Source organism: Aythya ferina, assembly GCF_964211825.1.
Source record: "Aythya ferina genome assembly, chromosome: 1".
Taxonomy (NCBI): domain Eukaryota; kingdom Metazoa; phylum Chordata; class Aves; order Anseriformes; family Anatidae; genus Aythya; species Aythya ferina.
In genome coordinates, this window is record NC_140296.1 from 143908218 (window position 1) to 143931072 (window position 22855).

Here is a 22855-nt window from a genome sequence, read left to right on the forward strand (position 1 = left end):
GCCAGACAGAACATAAAAACCCATATTAAAAAGGGACACAGAAAACTCACTTTCGCTCTTCCTAGAGGGATTCTGAGGATTTCCTGGGAATTTTCTACAGGCAAGCTCAAACTTAAGGCCCATAAACAACTACCCACATATCAACCATACTGAAAAAGCATGCTGATATATTAAATATTGTCACAGTGAGTTATGGAGGGTTGAAGCTGGTGAGTAGTGTCAGCTACAGAACAAATGAACTGGACAAAATGAACACATAGCAAAGTATTGATGGAATCATTTGCAAATGAATGAAATCCATATTGATGAGTCCATTACTGTTTCAACTGGTTTTGTTCTAAATAGTAAGGCAGTTTTGATTAACGCAGTGATTACATTGAACTTCAATCTGCTTAATATTTTATTTCTTCATATTTTTGGCTCTGTTTGAAGGACTATGGCTTGCTGAGCATGAGCATCTGTGCCCTGAGAGGCTACTTTTCCATTTGAGACAGGGTTCCAAAACAGTAGGATGCACTGGCTCCCATTCAGAAAAAATACACACTGCTGCTGCAGTTTCTTAGACAAACGGAGGGGCCCAGCACACTTCTGAGCTGGAAGAGTTTCCCAGTATTGTGTAAAAGAGCATATTCTTCAAAAAGGGCAATTGTGCCTTTATTAGTACAGCCTTATGAAAGTCAACCTGACAGGCTTAATGAACCAATCCAAACTGCTACATCCTCCTCTCCCTCACTTCCAGAAATACCATCATGTCTTAACAAGCTTTTAGACCCACCACTACCACCCTCAAATTAAAATGCTTCCAAAACCAGGTTAAATTTGCAATAGAAATGCAGTACAGTAACGGGGATAAATTCCATCCAATGAGCGTTGAACAAAGTTATACCAGCAGCACCCAAACTATCTCACTGGCTGGGGATGCTCATGAAGAAATGAGTTCTGGGTACATAGGAGACAGCAAGACAAAATCCCATTGCTATAAGAGTCAACCCCCTTTACCAGTTAATGGGAAGGACTTTGAATCCTCTTTGGTGTTAGGATGGCCGTTCAGCGATCAATGCAGATGCTGATACACAGCATGCAGCAGCATACGCAGCTCAAGGTATTTAGTAACACATGGGATTGCCTAAATGAGCCAACCTAATTTCTAATTCAGCCTTCCAACTAAATATAGCCTACTGATATGGCAACAACTACTACTGGCCATCTTACATTACACAGCTATGTTTCAAAAAGGAGGCTATTCTTTAGACACAGTGAGGTAAGACAAGGCACAGAGTCTTCAGAGACCTTTTGCCTACTAAATAGACTGAATATTGTCAAGAAAGATGAAGCTTGTAAAGCAGAGAATCCTTTTTAGTTAATCTGTTACAACAGATTAGCTTTATCCATTACAATTGTCAAAGATTAAAGAATAAGAAAACTTCTGAACATTGTTTTTTTTGAAAGGTCAGGTATCAGTAAATTGACTTAATTCTTTGAAAACTGTCAAAATTAATTCAATGCTCCAACCTAGAAGATTTTTATTTTGATAGTTCAGCTAATTCTTTTTGTGCAGCTACATACCACCAAACTGACTGGTCTGGATCAAGTCACACCTTTCTCTCCCTAAAATTCATCATGAATGGTTGCAATTTTCCTCTTCATCTGATCACTGCTTTGCCAGGGTGGCAGTAACCACCATCACAATCCTGAAGCAGATGGCTCATTCCTCAGCGACTGCTATAACAGCAAGACAATTTCTGCAGCCACCCAATGCTTTGCAGAGCGATGTGATACCTGCACTGCACGGACAAAGACCGTGCAGCCTTGAAAACACAACTTTTGGTGATGCTACGTTGCCTGATAACTTCAAAAAGAAAGGGAGAAAATAGTTGTCAGGAATTAATTGCTTTTAAGACCGCTGAACATTTTGGTGAACATGGATGTAATTTAGCTTGTCCAATCCCAGCAAAAAACAAACTTTCTGGATTAGCTGGTGTTAAATGAGTCTGCATCAGAAACACTTCTTTATCTATTCAAGACATACTGTGATTTGGTCTGATAGGGTTTATCTTCTAGCACACATACATTAGGTAATCCCTATACCTATCTCAAAAAAATCCTCTTAGATACATTTATCAAAAGCACTCCCACACACATATTTTTACTTCTTATCCCATGGATTTCAAAATATGGATTTTATAGTCAGAGTCCTAAGGAAGCTAAAAACATTATCTTGGCTTACCATCAACATGCACACACACACCACCACCACCTGATTTCTTATTCCATGTTCCTACAACGTCCTGATAGTGAACTGAGGGACAGAATGAGTGAACTAGTCAAAACTTTTACCCTTAACGTAAATTTAAAAAGTTTGTAGACATTTAGAGGATCGCTCCCAGTGAATTATGTTTAAGAGGCTCTTGAACAAGCATTAGGATCACTTGCCACATACCATAAAAAGCTACTGCACTGTTTTCTTTCACAAGGGCCCTGGAACCAAGTGCAGGAGGTTTCTTTGCTCTCAGTAATTACTGATGGATCACCCATGCAGAGATCATTACAGTTATTTAATTTGCAGATCCACTGCAGGAAAAACACACATAAGCAGCCATTAAGTTCCCATAATTCTTCCTGAAGCAGTGTCTGTTGTCCATCAAGGTCACCTGTCTCTGATTTAGGACCATCAGAAAACTCCTCTGAATTCCCAGCTAGAGGGGGAACAGGAACACAATTTGCACACGTACACACAAACACCCAACTTCCCTGCTGACCTGGGCAAAGAACTGCTATCACCACCCCTCAGCCCCCCAGACTTTAGGTATCTTCTTTAAGAGCCTTGTAATACTATTTGACTCTCGGCATCACCAAGAGTATTTTATCACTTCTGTTTGATCAGCTTTTCCCTTATAACTCAACAACATTATCTGGTCTCTCATTTGTTCAGACTATTCCTTAGGGTACAGACACCCCTATCCACGAATTTCCTTTGGCAAGCAGCAGTCTGTATTCCAGCTTTAGGGTGCTTTTTAACCTCGAGCTGTACATCTAGGCTATTTTAATGCAATGTATCAAACAAAAGCCAAAGCCCAAAGATAACCTTAAGTTAGAAGTAGACCTGTGTACAATGCCCTATTCTTCATCCCCCAAATACCACTGCCTGCACTTAAAGTCATTTCCTTTGTGTCCCAGAGAAGCACACACAATCTACTTTAATCCAGGGCAGGAATCTCACACCCACGCAGGCACACCTATGCCTGCAGATACACTAGATGCCATCACTCTTCTCATGCCTATATTAAATTCCTCCTTTGTGTCAGCACATCTGACTAATCAGTATTTTGGACACCAAAAAGAGAAAGCTCTAATTGTAGGGCTGAGAACACATGCACTATTTCAGTGGAGAGCTTGCCTCTTTCCACAAGGAAGTTACTGCTGTCTCAGTGTGTTGGTTGAAATTTGGCTTCTCAGAGGCATCTCAAACATATTCCAATGCTATATTAAGGTAGACCTAAACAACTTGAGATCTCTGCCTTTTTATTTAGTTTGAAAACTTTGAAGAGCTGGCATTCACCCCGAGCAAAAGCTACTTGCATTTTACATGGCTATTAAAACAGCCTTCCTGCTCAGACTTGAGTCGGTGCCCTCAAATTTCCTTCTCCACCTCAATTTATCTTCCTTCAATTGAAATCACTGTTACAGCAGATTAGCTTTATCAAGTTTATCAAGCAAAAACAGCATCTACCGCTCCAAATGAGCTCAGATGGAAGGCATTCATTTAGGCACCGCTCCTCCCCTTCCCAATTAAAACAATAACCAAGTTGGTAGGATGTTAGTCCCCTGCCACCCTGCTAGGACAGCTGAAATTTCAGCACTGAAATAACTCAGAACCATCCCACCGTACGTGCACATAACTACGGCTTTCACAGCAAACGCCTTCAATGCCCTGTACAAAAATAACACAGTTTTTCTAGTAGACTGCACTGCTGGAGAGACTGAACATAAAGCTCCCCGAGACCTAAAGTCAACGGCACCTCAGGATTAAAATCCCACATTTAGACTCCCCGACTGTACGCTTATTCCTCCTGACACAAGTAACTCTCCTATGAAACTGGCTGGGAACAACTCTTGGCTTCCCCTGATGGATCTTGGTTTTCCTTCTCCATGAAGGCTTGCATCAGATCAGATGCACTCTGGAGAGCAGCTGGCGCAGGCACCCGGCGGGGCGGCACTGAGCACAAGCACAGCCCTCCATGAGGGAGAAAATCCCTGCGGCTCTCTTTTGTGCATTGGACAGCTGCCCAAACATCCCAAACTGACTCAGAAGAAGGAAATGACCCACCGGCACCGCCAGGTCAAGGAGGCAGCCCAGTGCTGACTCCCCAGTTCACACAGCATTTGCTCAGCGTTTTCCTTCACCTCTCTGCAGCTTTGAATGCTGCTGACTAGCGGAGCAGGGCTTCAAACTGCTATGCCAGGGCTCATTCCAGTTTGGCAAATTCAATTAAGCAAAGCAGAGAAGTTTTCCTCTGACAGTGGAAAAGCTTTTTTTTTTTTTTTTTTTTTTCCCCTAAACCAACTAAATCAAGTTTTGTTTCTAAGAATGATGTTTCCAGCATTTTTGTCCCTTTTTATTTATTTATTTTTTTATTTTTAAGTACATGTTGTAGAAGGTAAAATGACCACACAGAAAGAAAACACGCAGAGGATCATACAGCTACCACTGCAGCAAGTTCGATGGCTCCCAAGGAGCAGCATACAAACACTTTGCCAGAAGCCTGGAGACCACAAACAGATGATAAATAGCACATTGGCTCTTAAACTAAACACTCATTTTAAATCCGGTGATAAAACAACCACCAGGAAGTACTTGATGCACCACCACTGACTACTGTATCCCATTCTGATTTTGTTTTTCCTTAAAGGAAGCCCTTTCAATTTTCTTCTGCTCCTGTTATGCTAACAAAGACACTTCTGTGGAGCTTGTGTCACCATGTATTTTAGTAGAAAAGAACAAAGACTCTCAGCTTTGGTACTTTAAAGTTAACTGCCTGAATATGGGGGGCTTCCTCAAGCATATTTCCAGGGGTGCCATGTAGGTGTTAGGACTTCACACCAGGGCACTCTCACACCTGAAAGGAGACAGGAGGTTTTCCTGCTGCTTGAAAGGAGTTGGGGGGAGACGAGTGGGCTGATTTCTGAGAGACACACCTGGCTTGTATTAGTAGAAGTAGCCTGCAATCAGACTGCTTACTACATACGAGCTCTGGTCTTTACGTAAGAGCTGGGTACTCTCTCACAGAATCACAGAATTTCTAGGTTGGAAGAGACCTCAAGACCATCAAGTCCAACCTCTGACCTAACGCTAACAGTCCCCACTAAACCATATCCCTAAGCTCTACATCTAAACGTCTTTTAAAGACTTCCAGGGATGGTGACTCCACCACTTCCCTGGGCAGCCTGTTCCAATGCCTCACAACCCTTTCGGTAAAGAAGTTCTTCCTAACATCTAACCTAAAACTCCCCTGGCGCAACTTTAGCCCATTCCCCCTCATCCTGTCACCAGGCACGTGGGAGAACAGACCAACCCCCACCTCGCTACAGCCTCCCTTGAGGTACCTGTAGAGAGCGATAAGGTCGCCCCTGAGCCTCCTCTTCTCCAGGCTGAACAAGCCCAGCTCCCTCAGCCGCTCCTCGTAGGACTTGTTCTCTCATTTAAGCTGACCCCACTGACCAGGAATGCTGTTTCTCCAGGCCCTGGGTATCTACCTGGAATGTCTCCAGGCTTGTCGTGCTCCTTGGGTTTGGAAGATCTCAGCTCCTCAGATGTGAGATACGGACTGCTACTGAAGGTGGCCTTCCCTCAGCACAGGCACCACAAATTGGCTCAAAAATCACCCTGACAAAAAAGATTTCCTAATACTTTTGAGGATGGGACCTCCAAGGGCTATGGATGCACTCTTCACCTCTCAAGATGAAGCCACTTTTGGAGAATAAATGTGGAGGGGAATGAGCATGGAGGCTAGGAAGAGACATAAGAACTGGCCTGACTTCCCCGAGCTGCCAGGGGCTACTTCTCAGAAGCCTTAAGGCAACATTTGGCAGAGAGAACCAGGCCACTACATCAGAGGCAGTCATTTTATTCATTTAGTTCTCTCAAAGAGGAAAAAAAAAATAATCTTCCTCTATTCATCAGCTGCCTACACAAAAGAAAAGCCCTCCTCGCACAAGCAGCACTGGAGGCTCAGCGCAGAGCTCTGAGGAGAGCCAGGGCAGGGAATTGGAGCTTGTCATGCTGCTCGCCAGCCAACAGCAGGCCGGAGGCAGGGCAGGCAATCCTGCACCCTACTTGTGGGACAAAGAAAAGGTGACTGAAGGAATGGCCAGACATACAGCACTTTGGCAACGAGGACAAGAGCCCCTGCACAGCTTGCCAGCCTCCTGCTAGCGGCTGGCAGCCGGCAGGAACAAAGAAGCTTGCTCAGTGGCAAGCAGCGTCGTGCAGGCGGGTGCCCAAGTGCCCAGGATGGCCATACAGGGGGTGTAACTGGCACAGCACATGGGATTTTGTGTCTGGGGTGAGCGGAAGGTGCTGGCTTCTTTTGGCTGTCACCAGTCTTAGTGTGACATTCATCAACAGCGTATTAATTGCCACAAGGAGAGGAGCGCTGCACCGCCTGCTCTGTTTTCAGCAATGCGTGTGTATAACACACATGTATATTGAGTGCACTCCTCCAAAAAATAGAATAGCGCACCCAAACAGCGTTAAGGACTGGAACAACCCCCCATTCTCACTGCCCCTTTGCTCCTGCAGTGTTTTCCTCCACAAGCTGCCTCCTACCCCGGGGCATGCTCCCATCTCGCAGCAGAGCAAGGGGCAGCCCCTGTGTGGCTCAGCAGTGTTTCACCCTGTGCAGAGGGGCAGTAAGAGCGTCAGCCAAGAAACAGAAGGGGAAAGCACTAATTCGAAGGAAGGAACAGGAGAACTTTTTCCAGCTGTTAGCCTAGGGGCAGGAAAAGTTGCCCTGCTCTCCCTCTCCCACGTAGCTGGACTCCCATTAAGCTGCAGTTACACTGTGCACTGCTGCAGCTGAGCTTCTCCCTGTCCCAAAGTGACCTGGCAGCACTGCAGAGGAACAGGCACTGAAGCCAGCCCTTGGCCGTGCCATTGCATCAGGAGAGCAAGCAGCTCAATGAATGAGCCGAGCAGGTTGGGAGCCAGGGCCTCTTCATCAATGCTCACGGCCCCGTTTGTCTGCAGCTGGAAAGAGGAAAACCGCAGAGGCTCTGCTCATTATTTTCGCTAAGTCCTGCAGCAGGTTTCCTGCCCTCCAGACCTGGATTGCACAGCTCGGTGCCCCCCCCAGTTGCTATACATAGAAACAATCAGCTAACAGGCAGGGTAATGCACGGTACATAAATAGATTGTACTCAGCAGCACGCTTAAGCCCTACAGGTAGGCCTGCCCTTTATTTAAGAGACTCTGCAGTGGAATCATTGCAGGAAAATAAGACTTTCTAGTTTGGGTTAAAGGGCAGAGGGTGACCAACAGTTTTCTGTACTGAGAGCACAAGGTGCAACTTCATCCTGAGTGAAAAGACTGATGACTGCCGAGCGTTATTTCTTCTCCCATCTGTCCCTTACACGCTTACACGATAAAATAAATGCAAACCACTTGACTGCAGTCAGACTTGGCATTTCAGATAGCTTGGGTGGGGGGTGGACAGAAGAAGAGAACAATTGGGGGATGAATACATGCACTCTAAAACACAAGTAGTTCAGAAGACATCAGCCAGTCACTAATGAGATTTGGATGTCCAGCTTGCCCAGGGGAGGGGGGAAGGGGAGTCCTGCTATTAATAAACTGCTTCTGTTTGAAATTACAAGCTCAAACACAAAGGGTCAGCAGTTCTCTAGAAATAAAAAATAGTTTAAAAAAAAAAAAAAAACACAACTTTTTCAGCATGCAAGCTGCATCACTTCTTTACAAAAAACCTTGCTTTTAGAAACAGATGGCAGCCTGCAAGACCTACAAATCCTTTGTCTGGAGTGGCAAACTAGGCCCTATTGCCCATCAAAGTCAACCATCGCATTGTGAAGCACTGACCCTAACAAATCCATTATGTTTCTTTCTACCACAATGCTAAACCAGACAAAAATGAGTCAGACTTAATAGGAAGGGGTGAAGGATTTTTAAATCCCTTTCCCCCTCCTCCCCACAGAAGTAATGCCACTGGGGAGAGCCCCTGCCACCCCTTCACTGAGGGGCAGTGCCCCCGTTTGAGCCAGGCAGCTCTGAGGAGGACGGGTTTGGGTTTGAAGCATTTATGCAGCTCAATGCAATGGCTTTGAAGTCAGCAGCCTCCGCCAGCCAAACTACCCACACAGTCAAGAGTGAATATCCAGAGCAGGAAAGCAAGGCCCTTACAGTAGGTGAATAATTAGGGCTGAGGTGCTTTGTAGTTTCCCAGCCCTCCCTTTCCAGTGCTGCCAAAGCACACAGACGGGAAGAGCCCTTTACAGGTAGCTGCAGGGAAGAGAACACAACTGTTTCTCTCCCGTTTCTCCTGCGTCAGCTGAGCCCAGGCAATGGAAAGGAAAATGTGAAGTGACAGGAGCGCATATCAAAGGAGATGCTGACTTCAGTTGAGGGAGGAAACGAGGCAGAAGCCTGCTGAGGAGGTGACGGACGGGGCGATGGTTGGTAAAGGAGAGAAAAGCCTTTGCCTCACTGTGGGTTTTTGGTACAGCTTGATGCACAAAGGGAAATACCCATCGCCGGCACCATGGGCAGACACCTCCCAGCAAGAAATACTTCTGTCAAAGAGAAAATCTTGCTGAAAAACAGTGGGTGCGGATTACAAATGATCCAGCTGCTTTCATCCTGCATATTTAAAAACAAGATACAACAAAAAAGGCAGTGTCCTCAGGGCAACTCATCGGTTGGATTTTTCACACACTCATAGAAATTGCCCCCCACCCCCCTTTACCAGTTTTCTTGGGCATAAAACAATCTCTCAAGGACATGGCAACAATGACGCCGAAATTCAAAGTGCTGAGATCAAACACATGAAGCTGATGCTCATTACAGCTAAATTATGTCATCTATCTGCGGGCTCAAGCTTATTCTTTAAGACAATACAACAGTCATATTAATCACAGCCATTGTGCATTGCTTGGAAGACGCCTAGAAAGCTAAAGAATGCAGCTGAGATTTATTATCCTACAGTGCCAGAGCTAATGACACGGTTTTCTCCTTGGTATCTTTCTGCTTGTGGTTTGCCACCTGTTTGCACCAGAGGACCTGAACCAAAGATGTGCTGGCCCTGGAGGCTGGTGCTTGTGCTGTGACTGCTCCAGCAGAACACCACTGAGCCATGAGGAGGGGCTGCTTCGGGGGCAGCTGGTGCGCAGATTATTCATGTAAAGCTGTTATTTTTCTTAAGTTTTAAACTTCCAGTTCCTTTTTGTGTTTTATGTGGAGAAAAGGTATGCCACCGAGCCTCTGCATGAACATAAACGACTCGCTGCACCCTTCCTAAAGTTCGTGTGAAGATGCGTGCCATGACCAACACAGTGATGCGTTTAAGCAGTCTGTCTGCTGGCAGCATTCTTCTGAGTTTGCATTTTCTTCTATAAATATTTAACATACAAGAACTGTTCATGTTACCCACTTTGCCCGAAGTGTTTTGACAGCCATGCTCACCCCATGACAATGATGCTCTATTTAACACTGCAGCTGCAGACAGGAGGATTTGGTTTCGGTTTTATGCAATATTGTGAAACCCATGACCTCATCCAAAATAAACCAGATAATACATTTTTAAGGAGTAGAATTTAAATGTGTAGGAAGGACAATTATCAGTAAGCCACTACAAAAAAAAAAGCAAAACAAATTTAAGTCGTGACTGCAGGAGCTTGCTTAAATTCAGCTAGAATCCCCTTCTTATTAAACGTATTTAGGAAATGACAGTAAGCTTTTCCAGGGCTGCTTGTCTCTAAGTAGCCTTCTGATAGGGTTTCTCTGAAGGCTGGGATAATTTTCAAACTTTCTGGACCACAAATTATTGTTGACTCTCAGAGACTTCTGTGTGCTTTTACTAAGCGCTTAACTGAACCCACGAAAAAAGAGCCAAATACTCGGCAGACCACTCGTCTCCCTGAGGGAGGTTTGGCCACACCAGCCCTCAGAGAAACTAAGACTCAACACAGTCTAGCAGCGAGTAACCAAGAGTCAGCCCCTCACAGCTGATGAGGTTCACAAAGTTTTTCAGATGGAGAGAGTTCAGGGCAACAAAACCTGAAGACTTAAATAGCCCACACAGAACAGTTCTGCTGCTATGAGTGATGTGGAGATGTGTTTTAAAGTGCTCACTTTAGCAGGGAATCACTTAAGTGATTACTTAGAAAAAAATATATGAAGGTAATATAAGAAAGAAACCGAGTCAGCCACGTTTATACTTTCCACACGGACACTACCAATGCAACCCCGGCCTGTTCTGCCAGAAACCCTACAGCTATTTCCTCACTCTGCTACCAGGAGGCTCAGCGATAAGGTATTTTCAGGAGACACCTAACAGGCCCAAGCTATGGTTTTCAAACCAAGTCCCTATGTTAGCCCTGGCTCTGCAGCAACCCAGAGGCACCCTCAGCTGCCGGCACTCGCCTATTAAAAGCCTGCTGAGAGCGTGGAGCGGTGCCACTTTGGGATGAGCAGGTTAATCAGGCGCGGCCTGCCAGCCGCCCGCCGCACTGCAGAGCAGCGCTACGTCCTTTCAGGCCGCTTCAGTGGCCGGCCTCAGCTGAATACGGACATTTAGTTCAAAGACAACTCATAAACGTGGAGCAATTAGCCGTACGTCTTGCACTGCCTTTTACTGGAGTTACGCACTCAAAACTCAATGTACTCAACACTGTTTTATGACCCCTTACGCATCACTGAGAATTCAGATCTTGGTTGTTAACAATATTATCAGAGGGGACACAATAGGTTTTTTTAAACAACAGCAAAGCGTAAGGAAGAGCTGGTTTGTTTTCAAATGTGGGAAGAAGGAAGATTGGGAAGTTAAAAAAGTACAGAGCCCTCTTCCCCAGCACTTTCTGCTTCTGTATCTCCCTTCCACTCCATTTTGAGAAAAAAAAAACAGTTTTCCATAGACATATTTCTTGGATGCAATAGCACCAACAGACCCGAGTACCTACAACTTTTCACTGAATTTGGGGAAGGCCTCGGACCCAGCAGACAACCACCCTCGCACTGCCATTAGTTGGCAAACTTGGCTTTGCTCCCACTGCCCATTATCACGCTGTAGGTGCTGTGTTGCTCCCCTAACAAACCCACATGAGCAGTGGGACTGAGAGGGAAAGACCAAGAAAGAGGGCATTACACGCAGCAGCATGTTTTCACAGATCTGGGTGAAGGCACTAAGTGTACGCCAGGGCAGAAATTTGGGTCCTCTTACCATTTACCATTAGCTCCTTTTATTCACACCAGCCTGTTACCTCATCTTGCTCCTGCTTCCCTTTCCATACCTTGAGTGGTTCCAGACCCCAAGGCCAGCAGATGGGCAGGGGGCAACACACATACCCTGTGCTCGGGGCCTGGCTATGTGGCTGCCATTAGCCCAAAAATAAATCAAAAATCTCCCTCTCATTTCAATTTTACCTCTGACAAAGTTAAAATGTGGGTTCAGTAACTGGTAGATAAAGATACAGATTTCTTTGGGGCTTTGTGGTTTCTGTATTAAAGAAGAAAACAAAACAAAACAAAACAAAAAACAGGCTAGTGTGATCACATTATCAATCACACAAGCCTTAGTTTTGAGTGTGAGACTACCACAACATCACCAACACAGATGGTCTGCTGCCAAGTGTAAACTTCCCTTTTTAGCTATTCAGTACACTGCAAGCAAGTGCTAGGACAGAAGTCATTGTCATGAAGTGCTGACAAAATATTAGCCGATGACTGAAACCCAAGACGGGTTTTGAATTGCAAATAGTTTTCAGATCTAAAACGCTATCAAATACAATAGATCTTGGGCACTCCACTGCAGCAGTTGCTGCGAGTAATTCATTCTCAGCTCTAGACAAGACCTGAATTTGTGCATTTTCTCCCCAGCACCTGGACAGATGCCTTACAACACTAGCACAGACCTGCAGGCAAGGAGCATGAATGCATCCCGGCCACAAGACAAGACGTTTGCTCATTCTTATTCCTGCCGAAAGCACAGGAGCTGAACTAACAGGGGCCCTGAGCCCCGGGTCACAGCCAGGGCAGGCGCGCCAGGGACCTCGGCTCTTCCTCACCTGCTGACCGGGACAAAGCATGGCTGAGGGGTCTGTGCTCATTAAGGCATGGTTTTCATGGGAAGTTCAGCAAGCATTAAGCTAGAGGTTTTTTTTTTTTTGTTGGTGGTGATTTTTTTTTTTTAAAGCAGTGTGTTAGACTGAGCTCTTTCTTTCCTCTCCCAACTCCCAACCCTGCAGGCAGCTCCAAGAAGAAAGGAAACAAAGACACAGGCATAGGAACTATAGAAGTTATTAACCAGAACGGCTATTGTTAAAGTTAACATCTTGCACCACCGTTCATTCCCCTTTCTCTAAGGATGACATAAAACGACAGCTACAGCTGCCTCACCCTATGCAGATGTTCATATTCATACAGGAAAAAATGCTTGCTTAATTCCTTACACTGGGATTCTTTAGTTCTTAGTCAGTCCTCAATTTAAGATAGCAACATTAGACCACATATCCCTGCTTGAATTATGACAGTCAAACAACATCTGTTATCACACTTGCTAAAGCCAGAAAGAGTCCACATATTTGCAAATGCTAGTAAGACAAGCCTATCCAGAGTAGCATCATCTTGGGAAAAGGCTAGACACGTGATCCATCTGTGCTGAAGAGCTGCTATGTTGATTTCCAGAGAAAATATTCTCCCTTGGCAGATTCATAGCAGTAGTCATTAGAGACAAAGGTTGACAACCTGCAAAGGGGTGCACTGAAGATGCTTTAATACCATTCTTCCGAGCTTTGACATTCTTGAAGTGTTTACAAGGCAAAATGTACAGAAGAATGCGCCATTCAAAGCTCTGCAACGAGGCATACATCCGTGATCAGTAGTTTTACAAAGAACCTGACAGCTCTTAAGCATTGTAAGTCATGACCTGGCATCTCATATTCATTTATTACACAAAGGTGGTGGTTTTCTTTTCTCTCTCTCTCTCTCTTTATTTTTATTTTTATTTTTTTTTTGTTAATGGAATGTGAGGATTCTGCCCCAAATACTCTGTGCAGTGTACCTACAAATTATTACACTGGAAGAATAAACCACATGAGAATGCACAACATCCACATGACAAGAGGTCCCATCCAAGAACCTGTGACACGGCCCTCTCGCTCTCCTACACCAGACAGAATCACAGCGGTGTCAAGGTCTACGTTAACAGAGCTGTTGCTTTGTTTTTCAGCATAAAATTATACTTAATTTCAAATTCATGTCAGAGTATTGCTTAGCATAAAGCAAACAAGAATATCAAGTGGGAATACTGATGGAAAAACAGTACTGTGTGAATAACTAACTAATCAACAAAGCATCCCCTCCCTCAATGAAAAGCCAAACATTTACCCAATTGTATATTGCATTCTTTACTCAAATACTTCATAGTTTGAATTAAATAAATAAATAAATAAATAAATAAATAAATAAATAAATAAATAAATAAATAAAAGCTTTCTCTTTTCTCTTTCCAGAATGTCTCACAGGAGTGCAGAGGGCACAGAAGGTATTCACACCATTGGAACAGATTCCTCTCAGCAGCAACCTGGACACAAAGCCAGGGAGGTGGGATCCTGCACCAGGGCTGGGGCATCAGCCTCCAGGGCAGCAAGAACCTGGCCTCTGGATCCTGCCAGGCATCTCCCACCAGCATAAGCAATACATATTTGGACCATGGCAGTGTCTTCCTCTCCCAGCAAGCTCCAGCCACATCCAGGACACCAGTCAGTCAAAAGCAGGCTGCTCAGCCCATTTGATGACCGTTTCACTGAAAAATTACAAGTTCAGTGAGCGCTTGGTTTCATCGTGTCATTACAAACAGCTCTGCCCTCTTGTCTTTCAGTCACAAGGCATCAGAAGCGCATTTTGCACCTGAGCAGCCCAATGTAAGAAGCATCCAGTGACACTTGCTTGTACCTTGTAACTATAGTTACTGCTAACACCGGTAACATTGCACTGCATGCCTATCACTTTGCACATGAAGATAGCTGTGCATAGAAATGAGCATATATATAGAAGCTGAAGAAAAAAAATGCAAATTTATACAAATAATTTCAACCATCCATGAAAAGCTGCAGCCACTACACACCCACAACAGTCGAGCATTTTATTTCATTTTTTTTAAATCCTGTCATTGTTTACACAGCATGGTATTTCGGATTAGGCCCCCTCACCCTTCCACATGTTAGTCTTTAACATGACAAGAGAATACCAAGGAGGGGGTGGAAAGAGGATTCTGGCCTTCATGCTGTGCAACCTACCGCTCACACAGCTTCAAAGCCCCATTTGACATACAGCTTGTTTAAACAACAACAAAAAATCGCTACCAGCTCCAAGAACTATTGCAATTTGATGAATAATATTACTGTAAAGCAAAGCCAAGTTCATGCTCTGAGAAGGGAGAACAAGCTCATTCTCCAAGAGTGATGTTGCCCCGAACACAAAACAAGAATTGATGATGGTTTTGTATGTAATTTACGTTTATTCTTCACTCAGAAGAAGTTTTTGATGCAGATCCACAAAACCCAAACATAACTCCCCCCCCCGCCCCGTATTCTATTTTGCCAAGAGTTAATTCTTGCACTGTCGCTCAAAGCAAGCCACGGACGTCTAGCAAAACCCTTCAGCCTACTCTACAGAACATACGTATTACCAAGGCAATTTCCATTTCACTCTTTAAGCATCTGTTTTGATGTTTTGAGTTATTTTTAATGGATTTGGTTGCTATGTAGAGAAATGAGGAAGAAGCAAAACCCCACACCCTGAAGGAACATGGCTTGACACTTCCAGCAAGACATGTTCATCAAGCCTAGGATACCCCAACAAAAAAGCTCCTCGTTTAGATACAATGATCAGACAGCTGAGCGAAACTGTTTGACTCCAAACACAGAGCATCAATTAAGCTGTTTATATTTTCATACTGGTAATGTAACAGAAGCTTCTTCCAGGCATCCCAATATCTGACACCTCAGCAGTCTGAGGCACATTAGTCATCTCCCAAGTATGTCTTATTGTGATGACCCATCGCCATTTCTTCCCTAATTATTTCTGAGATTATCTATACGGCTAATGTGACTAAGACCCACTCTTTCCTGACCAAAATTGTTTTTCCTCCATGTAGCTTTTCCTACCATAAGAATTTTTTTGCTGTTCTCTGGTCAAGAGGTAGATAATGAAGGGGGGGAAAGGGGGAGGGAGTAGGAATTGAATGCTATTAACACCCACGAGCTTTATTTATTTTAACCGCTACTGTTCTTCTCCATACACAGGAGATCTGGCTGAACAAGCTACTTAAAATCACCTTTCCACATATCTAAGTGGTCATACATGACCACAAATAGCAAGAAGTGCCATAGCATTAAATGGATCAAAGTGCAGACGGTGTTTATTTGTTCTTCCGTTCACATTTCTCCTTCACTCCAGTGCTCGTTGCACCAGACCAGCAGCTGCAGCAGGGAGCAGCGTGCCAGCTGTGCATCCAGCATCACCTGCAAGAGCCACACGTTTGCCAGCAAGCTCCGGGGACTAGCTGGCATTCAGGACAGCTTGATTAGTCCATGACAAACAGGTGAAAAATGGCAGGCAAGAGAGCTGCAACATCCTCACGTTACTGGCTTGCGTGCACCACCACATTTCCCGGTGCCAGTTGTTTTGGAGGTGTTTCTGCGGCGAGCTCTGCGCCTGCACAGCAGAGGCCTGGGCACGATGTCAGGGCGCTGGCACGGCTCCTGCAGCACTGGCGCGTCGCTGGCGAGTACAGAAAGGCTTCTCGGGCAAACAGCTGAGCAAAGAAATCAATACTACAGTCACGCACCGCCCTTAGCAGTTCTGGTGTATGCCCTGTCTCTGCTCCAGCAGGCCTCGCCGTCAGAGAGGCGTATGTCGCTTTCCTCAGGTGCCACCACCCTCGGGTACTGTGAGGAGCACCATGAAGGTGGACATTGACCCAGGAGCCTTCTCTACTGCCAAAGGCACCTTTAACTCCTGCACAGGCTGGAAAACACCATCTTTCCCCACATAACACCAACATCCAACTGCAACAAGGCCCCGCTAGGCCCAGCCGGGTGCCGGCACTGTCGCCTTTCCACACTCTTCTCCTGGGGCAGGTCCTGGGCTCTGCCAGCCACAGGGACACCAGCCCTCACCAAGTGACACCCTGCAGAGCTGCCAGGGTGGGGATGGGTGACCCCAAGCACGACATGACATGATACGGACTAGATTCAGGCCATTCCTTTAAGGGACAGCAGCTCAAATGCTGCGCCTGCAAGCACTTTGGTGGCACTGCGGTTTACACTATGTGAAGTGAAAAGGCTCCATGCCGCAATATTAACAGATCTGTTACTACAGTTTTCAATTTGCACAAAAAAAACCACCCTCACTTACAGTGGCATACCTTCTACTGTGCTACTGCGGCAGCCCCTGGCAGTGAAAAAGCCTTCTGAGAGTACGAGAGGGCTTAGCTGAAGTGGAAATTAAAACAGCAGCTTATTGGGCAAGGGAAGAACACGAAATTCTTTTTGGTTTAGTGTTAGTGAGTTGGTGCTATTGATACAGATACTTTTCCAACCCAATCAATTGGTTGGCTCCTTATTTTCAAAGGAATACAAGATAAAAACTCAAAGAAAGCAAACGTATAATAGAAGGGTTACACCATGGGGAGAGAAGCATTTAAATCCAGTGTCTCTCTGGCTTATATGAAGATAGAGAATGAAGGCTTTATTACTAAAGCATATTAACACATCACAGCCGTTAGCAATTCCACAAATGGTCTGTTACCCGACGAAACAGGAGAGTCACTCCTTGTTGAAGGTTATTGTAACTGGCAGTGATGCTTGTCAATAATATCGGCAACTCTTTATAAGGACACTGTTTCCTTTGGCTGCAGAAATTATCCTACAGTAGTTAAGTCTGCATTGTATAATTCAGAAATCTATAGAAATCAATACGTGGTGTTACAACGGAATTCTGTTTTTCCCCAGTAGCAAAAAATCCAATCCAAACCCAACCCAAATCCAAAAAATTCTCTGAAGATGCAGAAGAGAGCAGAAACATTAATTTCTGAGCTGAGCCAAGGCTGTGTGGCAGCAGAGCTATCTCCACGCTCCCTTTAACTAGAACAACAACAGTTTTCTTACGTAGATCAAAATCAAAATATTTGATTTTATGTTAACAAAATACTAACACAACTTAGTTTTCTATCAAACAGGTTTCCTAAATGTACAGCCTGTGTTTTCCTCATTTATTCCGACAAATTACCAAAAAAGTTAGTTTGATAAGCCAGCTACTCCATCCAATCCCTCATCCACAAAAGTTTCATGTTCCAGCCACAAAGCCAGAAGATGTAGTGCTGCATCTGAGCATCTCCTCTTAGAGAAGTGGGGTGGGAGGAACACTAGATTTCCATCGCATCCACCAGCACTGTAATGATCAGAAATCCTGAGCAACCTACTACAACTGCTTCTGAGGTGCATGTTAAGGTACGTTTAGTTGTACATGAGACATCTTCTCCTCAACCAGTACTAGTTTCATCCTTATCCAGGTTACTTAACCAGGACACTGCATGTTTTGCATCACTCTGGACTGTACTTAAAAAATGAAAAGCAAAACTCCCGTAGCCTGCTTTTCATTTGTCACAACCAAGTAAGTCATGAACAGGAACTGCAACTGTTTAGACATTCCTTGGTCAAGGGAAATTTATCTGTATTTCCAGTAAACTAGGAAAAAACCCAATCACTTATTTTGAGAAAGGTCACGTACACGAGAAGTTGCATCACTGTAGCAATGCCACTACATTTTCCCCTTCGAAGCCTGGCACTCTGCTGTGACCTGGCACGAAGGAAGTCAGATGGAGGGAGAGCCGCACGAGCTGCGTCAGGCTGTGCACTGCAGGAGCATGCAGGTGCCAAGGGCACACAAGAAATAAAAAGGCTTTTGCCTTTCTAAAAATAAGAGCCTGCTAGACAAGAAGCACAGTTAGCCAGACTGCAAGGCACACTGTTTGTTTTTCATCATTATGGGCTCAGATAATGTTTCACTGATGGAGGAAATTAATTATCAACGTCTGGATATTTATAGCAAGAGGCAGAAGTATTGTTTATTTTCCCCAAGACACTCGACATGCCCCGTTAGCAGGGCCAGTGAGCCCTCCCAGCAACTGCTTGGCTGGTCACAGCAAGAAAATAAATAGCTGGTCTTAAAAGCAGTGAAGCTCCCTACAGCTTTAAAGTATAAATTGACCCAGGATGCTACGACACTGAATCCAAAACTAGACAATGCGAAGTATATTGCTAGACAAGGTACAATAACTCGAAATTCTCCTAATTACAAAGTATTACCTCGATACCATGCTCCATGCTTGAGGTTTACACATGGAAAAAGCTACAAAACATCACATTTTACACAGCTACTACAACTTCAGCAATATTCACATTCCTAAACACAGAAGACATCATCCAATGCAGCCCTTCAGGCCTCACTTCTATGCTGGTTTACTACACCCTCACTTTAACCACATCTTCTCTCCCTCCAAACTGCTCCATTAGCATCCACTCCGTAGCATCCTCTGCAGAGCTCAGACCTCTTCCTCTAATTGGGAACAAAATACCCACCTGTAATTGCCTCTCTACTTTCTTCCAGAACCCGAAATTATTTCCCTCACTAAAAGACATCTCATTGTCTTTAACTGACTCTCAAGTACTTGGGATTTTTTCCCTACATTACAGTATTTAGAATTTGTATGCGACTCTTTAACAAGGTACTACAAAGTTTAATATGTTATCAAAGCAAAACATAATGGCGGCTACAGGCAGAAAAATCTTATGCCTTGCACACGTGCTTAAATTTTATATAATATGACAAACTATTAATAAACTGTTTTTCTTTTAATAAACTGCTTTTCTTTGAGGCAACAAAATATTTACTACAATGTGTTTGTTTAAGCACATGCAATTCCAGCGTTGATGGTCTCAAGATGACTTTACCTGGAGAAGGAGGTATGAATATGAAAGCAAACTGAAACATATTTTCCATCAGCCCTGAACACAAGAGAGAAACTTCCTTCATCCTATTTTAGTGGAGCTCAACAGGAAGCAGAAACTAATACTGAAATTTTCATGCTTTTCAAGATATTTCATGTCAAATAAACTGCTTTTCTTTCCCAACCTCTCCAAATATTAAGTGCCAAGAAATCCTTAGATAGTTTCCTTTCTTCCCTCAAGTCCCTAGATTTTTTTCTTCCATCCTTGACCGAGAGCTCTGTGCTAGTGCCACAAGTGTTTGCCAGCATTATAACCCATACGCTACTGTGCTGCATGCCTGGATATACCACCAAATCAAGCAATAGGTGGACAGCTTTCAAACAAACTGACCTAAAAACCAAAATGACGTCATTTGAAAAGTCAGCTGTGGAGTAGTTTCCTATATTAAAAAAGAAAACAAACTACACCGCAAAATAATACACATGCAAAAGTGAGAAAAAAATCTAAGCAAAATGAATCATTTGCATGGTGGAAAATTCTCATCTACCAAATGTATATTAAGCACTTAGCATCTGCAGGAGCACCTATAGAGCAAGTCACTCTTCCCTAAAAGCATGTAGAGACCTTGTCAACCTTTAAAACATTGATTGTACTTCATTTTGTGATTAAACATAGCAACCCTACAAAAAGAATTTGAAAGCCTCACAAGGGCAGTTATTTGTGCTGCCTCCAAGAGAGACATTGAACATTTTGCTTCACGCCTGACGCATAAATTTACAGATGTGTTTCTATCATTTTTTGACTGCAAAATCTTTGTGCGGAGGGAGAATTTGGGTTTAAATCGTCGGGCAAGGAAAGCCTTCCTGCGCACCTCGAGCTGCCCACAGCACAGGTCTGGCAGCTCCAGCTGACACCAGGGCTGCCTTACCCGCAGCTCCTCCGTGCCTTTGCTGATCACCAGCCAGTCCATCTGGAAACCAAAAACCCCATGAGGATTTTCTAACTTCTGCTTCTCCGCTCACAGAACAGGCCCCGGGGCCTCCGTCTCGTCTCGCTCCTCTGCTCAGTGCTCAGGTCTGGCGCAGTTCGATGTGCTCGAGCCTTATTCCAGCAAGGTGCTTTGTGTACTGCGGCTGCTAAGGGACTTGCACGGTTTGAGATAAGCAGGTTCTTAATTACTTTTTTGCTAAATTAGGGATGATCTGTGTGACGGCTTAAGCAATGGCAGCTCTTCACCAAAGGCATGACTTCCCTCAACAGCTTCTTTAAGCACAAGGCTAGTAAGATGGAAAGCTATCACAGCTACATAATTCAACACCAAGATAACAGGCTTGTTTCTTTCCAGAAAGCATTGTAAAAGCATTTTTAGAAAGCAACAGCCTCATTTGTTGGTGTCCTGTGACACAACAGCCTTTCTGTTCCTCAAGCATCTCTCTCCCTGCGTATTCCGATTATGATTTCAATCCTGGTAGCTCAGTTTTTGAAACCTGTAACAGACAGATGAGATCTCGCTGGTGCCTGCCTATAGTGGCATTAATACTCCCCAAGGTTTAACAGAAATGTCTTCTCAGCTGCATCTAAAACCAGAGTTAATTTCTCCATGGCTGCATTATATTTGTGGCTCCCAGCACTGCCTGTTCTTCTCCGACGTTTCCAAGTGCTGAGCTCCCAGCTGATAGCAGAGAGCTCTTGTCACGAGTCCCTAAAAATATAACACTGCTCAGTGGTAATATGAAGTCCCACCATTGTTCCTGTTACTCCAGTTCTTCCTCTACCATATCCCAACCTCCTTAAGCACTGAAGATGCCTCCAAAATTGGCATTACCCAAAAGTTTTTGCATGCTTAAACCATATCTTTAGCTTTAAAATCAGATACGCGTTGCTGGAAGTTTGGCTAAACCTCCTAAATTGCCGTGGAAGACACAGAGCCACGACACTGTATGGACCAAAAGCGTTCATCTGCCCTTGAACAGTGCTCCCCAAGAGCACGTTGGTTTACCCTACTGTGAAACGGAGCAGAAATGAGCAAAAGACAGGTTTTTAAAAATACAGGTAGTCACCAGGGAAGGCACAGCCTGCTAGCCACCACTGCTTTAAAAATAGCCTCTTTTCAGAACAACGAGTTAGAGATGACTCAAAATTCAAGTTCCTGAAACCCCAATAGGTCGTGTTATGCAAATCCAACCCTGCGTGCCATCAGCTGGGAGAAGGCTCATGAGCCAGGAGATCTCTATTAAGAGCACTAAAGCCAAACCATGATCGCAGTCACGGGCACATGTTAAAAACCACACGGCTCAAAGACCACTTGGCTCAGGCATCAAGTCTGAGACCCCAACTCCCTCGAACGCGTGCTCCATGCAAAGACCATGGGGAAGGCTACGGGTCTGGCGAAGTCGGGTGCCCTGATCTGCCCCCCTTTTGCAGCCCACAGACAGATGAACTTCAACCGGGGCGCGCTGATGGGCGACGCAGATGGCGACTCCTGCTCTTACACAACCGGGAGGCGCCGCGCTCCTGCCGCAGCCCAGCGCACGCCTCGCCGGGACCCTCGGGTGGGCACGGCTGTGGGGTGCCCCCCATACCCACAGCATGGGTACAAATGGGCAGCAAAGCGCAAATCCCGACTCCAGGAGGAAGCGTTTAGCATCCAAGCACTGAAGTCCCGTTACCGAGCTTCTCGTCAATCTGATTTTACCTGTTAAAAAAAAAATAAAAATGGCTTAAACGCTTCCTTCTGAGCACAGCGCCGTCTGGGGGGGGGGATGCCGCCTTCTCCCCGCACAAGCCTGCCCAAATCGGGCGGTGGGCACTGACCATCCGAGCGGATGAGTTAGCACCGCCACGACCCCATCGCCACAATTTGCCTTGGCTCCGTGACACCTCCGGGGGCGGAGGCCGGCTATTTTTGAACAGCTAACCACCAAACGCAATAAAATAATAATAAAAAAAAGGCAAAAAGACGCGATCCCATTCATTTCCTCAGCTCCCCCCATACCCGAACCAGGGCCGAAGACGCCGTCTCCCGGCCGCGCTGCGGCGCGGAGCCCCCCCGGCTGCCTCCCCCCGGGGCGGTGCCGGCTTTGGGGGTTGGGGGGGGGGGGTGCAGGGACATTTTGCAGCAGCCCCCCGACCCCAAAGAGCCCCGCAGCCCCCCTCACCTGCCAGCTCGTCGGGCTCCAGCCCGCTCTCCGCGTCGATGCCGCAGAGCACGAAGTAGTGGGCGAAGCGGCAGGGCGCCGCGCCGGGCCCGGGGGCGCCGCTCCCGCTCATCCCACCGGGGGTGGCGGCTCCGTGTGGGTGCCGCAGCGCTCACGGAGCCCCCCGTCCCTGTCCCCGTCCCCAAATCCCCGTCCCCGGCGGCTCGCAGGCCGCGGCGGGCGGGCACCGAGCGGCCCCGGCCCCGCCGTCAGCTGAGGGGGGCGGGAGGAGCGGGCGCACCGCCCCCGCGGGGCTTTTAAAGCCTGCCCGGCCCCCCCCCTGCTGCTGCTGCCCGGCCCCGAGGGGAGCTGAGGGGCTCCGGGGGTGTGAGGGGGTCCTAAAGCATCTCTTCATGGCCTGACGGACTGGGGTTTGACAGCCCTTCTGGCATATCCAGGAAGGAATCGGCGTGATTTTA

General features: G+C 45.6%; 1 protein-coding gene across 6 annotated transcripts in view; it reads right to left on the bottom strand.

Moving 5' to 3' along the window:
- Nucleotides 1-22590, bottom strand: part of DENND5B (DENN domain containing 5B) — a 110039-nt gene extending 87449 nt beyond the window's left edge. For 2 of the 6 annotated variants that reach the window (XM_084535857.1, XM_084535858.1), the window contains exon 1: nt 22398-22588. In XM_084535857.1, coding sequence (XP_084391983.1) covers nt 22398-22509 — 112 coding nt within the window. In that variant the 5' untranslated portion in view covers nt 22510-22588. Of the gene's footprint in view, nt 1-22397 lie in introns of all 6 variants that reach the window. The other 4 variants (XM_084535855.1, XM_084535856.1, XM_084535859.1 and 1 more) reach the window with 4 other exon arrangements.
- Between the last annotated feature and the right edge of the window lie 265 nt (nt 22591-22855).